General features: G+C 43.9%; 1 protein-coding gene across 1 annotated transcript in view; it reads right to left on the bottom strand.

The window, feature by feature from the left end:
• hmcn1 (hemicentin 1) overlaps positions 1-2,936 on the bottom strand; it is a 136,273-nt gene extending 133,337 nt beyond the window's left edge. Inside the window, 1 exon segment of the mRNA XM_042058137.1 lies at positions 2,390-2,936. Coding sequence (XP_041914071.1) covers positions 2,390-2,651 — 262 coding nt within the window. The 5' untranslated portion in view covers positions 2,652-2,936.
• Between the last annotated feature and the right edge of the window lie 3,626 nt (positions 2,937-6,562).

Below are 6,562 nucleotides of genomic sequence, written 5' to 3'. Positions count from 1 at the left end.
TTTACACTCCCTTTCAGATTTAGGATTTAGCAGGCCAATCAAAGCCTTATCAGACTATGCTGCTGTCCCCACCTCTCATATGAAGAAAAACACTACTGAAAACAATATGCAGGAACTTCAACCAGAACTACAGAGAAACGAAGTACTTTTCTCTTTAAAAGATCTGGAGAGTAGTTAGCGTCATGAAACCGCAGGGTCCGTGTATGCATATAACATGTCACTCTGGAAAACGTGACAGAAACCAGCCGCCTATGTCCTCCTGGATTTGGAGCATGGAAGAACGCTTCCTGACATCCTCTTGAGAGGTTTTAAGACACGCCATGGGCTGCGGAGGCGCAATTTATTATGTTAGGCAGGCAGGTAGCCATCCATGGGGTTGCAGAACATGTACGTAAAAAGCACTGGTTGAGAAAGCCCCCGCACTCTTAATAGAAATTGTTATTTTTTTATTTTTGTATACACAAGACATACCTCGCTTTCAAATATTTATTTTCCTTGGCACGCAGCGCCAAACTTGTGAGACCTGATTGAAGCGATATACAAGAACGCATCAAGAATTTGACATGCTGACTTTAGCAGAACAGCATGCACATCTGGAAGACGAATTCAGAGCCCTTGAGTGCGGGTTCGTGTGTGTGTGTGTGTGTGTGTGTGTGTGTGTGTGGTGTGTGTGTGTGTGTGTGTGTGTTAGAGAGGGAGAGAGAGGGGGGGAGAGGTAGTATGTTCTCCCTGAAGCACCCCTGTCCTGTGTGGCGGGTCTGAGTTGCAAAGGCGCCGCTATATAGCACGGCGGTCTAAAACGATCAGCAGATACAACAGGAGAGCATCTTTAAAGGAAATTCCTGTGCGCTCCGCGAAATAGCTGGGAAATCAATTAGGCTCTCACGTTGTTCAGAGAACAAGTTTGCGGTCAGATTCTGGTTCGAGCAATAAGAGGCGACATTGTCCTGATGTAATCCTATTCTGTATTATATTCGTATTCGCAAAATGGGCCCATATAGGTTATATCGTCGCTAATAAATACATTTTCCATGTCAAACCATGACCCTAGCTTGGCTACACTACGCTCTTTATGACAAATGCCCTTGCCTGACTGCCTTTCTGTGATTGGCACTTGAAATGCCATTTTTCTGTAAAAGTTTCGGTACGTGTCCTGTGGGCACTGCTAGTGCTACAAATGGAAATAAAGATATGATGGGCGTTTCCTGTGTGAGAGGGCAGTTTGGTTGTGGAGAGATGCTGGCTGGGCCACTGTTTTCATGCTGTTCAGACCCTTGGGGCTCAACCAGAAGCGTTTACAGGGTGTTGCACTCGGCTGTGCGCTTCCAATCACCCTCCACACACACACACACACTCGAGGGGTGTCAGGAGGCGACTCAACGGGGGGTTGTTGATGATCTTGCGTTTTTACGTTGTTAAAAAGACAACCTTACTTTTCTTGTTCTGAAGTTCTGTTACCTTTCGTTAATCTACGAAACGAATTAGGCCTACTCGTTAAAATAAAATGACAGAGATCTAAAATATGGGGGTGGCTACTTAACAGTTGACTGTCAGCATCTGACATTGGTAGTAGCTATAGTAGTAGTATGTTCTAAGCGGAGGGTCACTGTTAATGTCTCCAAACAGGCATCCTGAGGCGCACATCCCTGGAGTCGAAATCCAGAAGGCTTGGGGGAAGGGTTGATAATGACAGTGAATACGCAGAAGAACATCTGGGCCTGGGGAGACACAATGCTCTGATCACGCCCGGTGAAGGAGGTGAGAGGGGATTCTGCATTCAGTTCAAGCGCTATCACCACACTACCACTTTTCTCACGTTTCTGTGGAAGGCGTGAGTTTTTGTGTTGGAGCACTTGTGTAACGGTAACCAGCTGGTAGGCTAAGATAGATGCGCAGTATACGTTCAGTAAACCTCCCTCCCGACGCATTAAGAATACGCTATAACACCTATGAGTTTTAGCACCCTTGCTAGCATGCCCGCCTCCCAATTTGAGGTGCTGCAAGTTTCTGGTTCGAGACCAGGCAGGTGCAGGACTGAACCGCGCATGCTGCCACTTTACAACTCAACTCTGTTGGACTAAACATCAACAGGATATAACGTTTTCTGTAGGCCTATAGTCCCTGAAAAGATGACTATGGACTTCATACTTTTCTGTAGGGCACTGAAGAATTGCATTTACACTTCTCCGTTAGTGTTCTCTTAAAACTTCACGCATTTTTTGGAGATTCGCGTGTCCAGGTCGGTAGACCTACCTGTATCACCATATAGTTGACACGTTCAATCCTGATTACAGACTGTGTTGTTAACAGACATCAACTAGAACAATGGGGAAAATGACATATTTAACAAGTGTGCAGACTCACAAGATGTTGCCTGCTCATAGCCTACCTGGGTCGTGGAAGGGAACTAGAGCGAAGTTGTACAGCGGTCGCTGGGGTCGGCTGAGAGACGTCTCCAAAATCTTTGATGCCCCCTCGATGACTTGGACCAGATCGTCGTACATGGAACCAGTCACGTCAAAAACAAACGCCAAGGTGGACGCTCCCTCCGGAATGTCTTGGTCCGGTTCGGGGCTTCGTGGGTCTTGCGCTGTGGATAAAGCCGCCACCAAGAGTGGCAGGAGCCACTGAGGCGAGAGGATGAAGCCCATTCTGCAAAGACCCGACCGGTCTGAGCACTGGAGAAAAGTTCGACTTTAGTTGTGTGCTTCCCACTCTAGAACCTTAGCGTCGGTACCGAGAAGAAGGGGGAGACATTGGTTCCACGCACGAGACCAAATGCCGAGTGAGTGCAAACTCTGGACAACTTTCCCACAAACACGAACAGAGCGACAGCTGAAGAAAAGAGGGAGACAACTGTGTCCTTCCCCGATTCAGGCTAAAGATGCTGTTGCCGCGTCTGTAGCCCCCGGTCAGATATAACGCACGACTCTCTCTCTCTCTCTCGCGCGCTCTCTCTCCCCCCTGTCTCTACTGGCCAAGACTTTTCCTCCTCCCACGCAGTTGTGCGTTGCCGACAGAATGCAAGCTCAGTAGACCTATGCGCATAATTAGCAACTTTGGGCACACGAGAGCCGTAGTGATATACAGGCAACGCGGCCCCTGCAAACAATCAACGAGTCAGACTCCACTCATAACTAGCCATAGGCCAAACTAATGACAAAGGATAGGAGACAACTTTAAGGACAGCATGCAACTTAAAAGCGGGACACAGGGGAACGTAAATGGGTCAATTTGGATGGGGAAACCCGGTTTTCTCCCGGGACCGTTGCCCTGTAATATCACTGATTGCTAGCTTTGTTTGTTCGATTTTCAGAGGAGGTCAGACTGTAATTTAGAACATCTCTGTATTGGACATTATAGGCAGTATTATAACTTAAACACGCAATAGACAAATGTTGTATAGCCTATACGCATAACATGACAATTATCATAGTGCCACCGAGATTTTTAGTTGCAGAATACTGAATCACTGGTATTTCTATTTCACTGTCTGAACATATCCATAAACTATGGAATTGGGAAAGTACGTGAATGTTGTTAACATCGCGCCTCCTAGTGGCTGTCAAGTGACAATGACACAGGGATTCCACTTGTAAAATTACAGTAAAAAAAACACGCTTGGGAGGACCTCCTCTCCCGCTCAGTGAGGCAGCTGGTATGAGCATGACTGACCACCAGGAAGAGAGAGTAGGTGACCGCAAGGGAGCAAACAAAAGGCACAAATATGAGGGCTAAGAGTGGGAGCCCGACAGACTGATACAGGGAACCAAATAGCCTGGAGTCTGACTTGGTAGAGCTAGTCATCTCAGGTGAGCTCAGGAAATAGCTCAGTCTGTCACAGTATTCTAGTGATGTGTGAGTTTGTGTGTCTGATTACAGTTCTGCTAATAGATAGATAGATAGATAGATAGATAGACATTTCCACTTAAAATAAATACAGTATGTATAGATACCTAGATACCTCAAATTATCCTGAGAGAAATGTAAGAATCCAGAACATGAACACCACCAAAACCACTACAGATGTAAATAGAACTGTGAGATTGAAGTCTATCCACTAAAACTACTATAGATGTCAATAGAACTGTGAGATTGAAGTCTATCCACTCAAAAACTACTACAGATGTAAATAGAACTGTGAGATTGAAGTCTATCTACTAAAACTACTACAGATGTAAATAGATCTGTGAGGTTGAAGTCTATCCACTAAAACTACAGATGTAAATAGAACTGTGAGATTGAAGTCTATCCACTAAAACTACTACAGATGTAAATAGAACTGTGAGGTTGAAGTCTATCCACTAAAACAGATTCCAGGCAGGGAACTGATACGGTGATGACACTGTGATGCATTATGGATAAGTGGAAGTGATGTGAGATGTTATGGTATGTTATAATAGAGTGTGTGCCATGGAAGTAGTGCAAAAAATTGAACAGTACAAAAAACTGAACAATGAAAATATATAACTAAAGACCAGTGGCAAGTACTTTGGAGTGCCCTAATACCAACTTGGTCTATCCAGTAAGACCAGGTTGCAACCCTAATACCTTGGGCCATTCACTACTGAGGACTTTTACAGTTCAGTGAATGGGAACTCAGTTGCCCTCTGGAAGTAATGTGCATTTGAGGTGAATTGAGCTCAAGCCTTTGTGGGTCACACAAGCTTCATTAACTCCCAGAAGCCCCTCCGTGAGCAGCAGAGAGTCACATTTCCTTAGCGCAGCCCCAGGAAGCGCACGGGGGCTGAAAACCAAGGCTTGCAGTTAACACAGGTTCAAAGCACAGACTTATGGGCTTATAGTATGTGTGTGGTATGTGTGTATGTGTGTGTGTGTGTGTGTGTGTGTGTGTGTGTGTGTCTGTGTGTGTGTGTGTGTGTGTGTGTGTGTGTGCTTGTGTGTGTGTGTGTGTGTGTGTGTGTGTCTGTGTGCTTGTGTGTGTGTGTGTGTGTGTGTGTGTGAGTGTGTGTGTGTGTGTGTGTGTGTGTGTGTGTTTGTTTGTGGGTGTTTAAGAGCCATCTCTAATTTCAAGAATGCCAAAAGAGGGGTCTCTCTCTACACATGGAATAATGTAATTTGGAACAATTTGTGGTAATGTTTTCTATTAGTCACTGAATGTTTATGCAGACTACTACACTTTTATTTATGAGAATAACCCTCCTTAGCATTTACAAACAACAAACCAGGCATTTTTAATGAATGACTTAATAGCCCCATCACACGCATCATGTTTTATGTGCTCCTTTATTGGCTGGCCTTAAGTGGAATGGTGACTCAGCTGCGGTGGGATCTGTTTTGGCCAGTGGCCAGCAAAGCAAACTCAGGGCTGCATTTGAGAAGCACTGTCCATAAAGACTCATTCTCTGACCAGCCCATGGGCTTAGACAAAGATCAACAGAGAGGTGAAGCACATGTATCTTATGCCCTGATGTAGCCCAATTAAGCACATGTATCTTATGCCCTGATTTAGCCCAATTAAGCACATGTATCTTATGCCCTGATGTAGCCCAATTAAGGTCCTCAGAGCAACCAATCTAAGGCAGAATGTGTCGGGACATTAATAAACATTGCAAATATTGTAATGAACTAGATATGTACATTTGTAATTGCAGTATCCAGATGTGCAAGCCTAATTGAGACCTATCTACACAGACTCCATGCTTTAATTGCGACCAAATGTGTATCTACTCAATGCTGACTTGAAGGGGGCGAATATTTGCGATCTCTTATTTTGCATTATATATTCTTAATTGATTAACATTGCTTTGTAGAAATCTGCTTTCGCTTTGATATTAAAGGGGATATTTGTAAATTATTGTAAAAAAGACATAATTATACCATTTATAAAACCAGTAAAAGTGGATATCCAAGGGGTGAATACTTTTTATAGGCACTGCAGGCTACAACAACAAAAAATCTCTCAATGACACCTCCCCGCTCGGTAGTATGAAACCATGCAAATTAAGATGAAAATAGAAACCTAGCCTCCGACATAAACTGATGCCTCGATATAGTCATGAGTCATACAGTCGCCCTTGTGCACTATTAAAACAAATGTGTTGAAATCTGTGTCTAGATAGGGACAACACAGTTGTTTCCAACAAATAACTTCTGTTATTCTTTACACAGTATGTGTTGAAAGTAACACAACTTGCGTTGTTTTTCAAGCACTATTTGCAAAACCTCTTAGCCTGGGTGCCATTCCGGATTTAGTCCCGCCCACAACATTTGAGGTCGGGAAGTTCATATTCTGACTAGAATTGAGTATGACTACGTCAGGCTAAAAACCTCTGACTCCTCTTGCAAAATCAAACTTTCGCCTCAAAACAGTTTTACCTCTGCTCAAAATCAAACTTTCGCCTCAAAACAGTTTTACATGTGCTCAAAATCAAACATTCGCCTCAAAACAGTTTTACCTCTGCTGAAAATGAAACTTTTGCCTCAAAACAGTTTTACCTGTGCTCAAAATCAAACTTTCGCCTCAAAACAGTTTTACCTCTGCTCAAAATGAAACTTTTGCCTCAAAACAGTTTTACCTGTGCTCAAAATCAAACTTTCT

Source organism: Alosa sapidissima, chromosome 12 (assembly GCF_018492685.1).
Source record: "Alosa sapidissima isolate fAloSap1 chromosome 12, fAloSap1.pri, whole genome shotgun sequence".
Classification (NCBI taxonomy): Eukaryota; Metazoa; Chordata; class Actinopteri; order Clupeiformes; family Clupeidae; genus Alosa; species Alosa sapidissima.
This window is presented reverse-complemented; position numbering and strand designations above follow the sequence as displayed.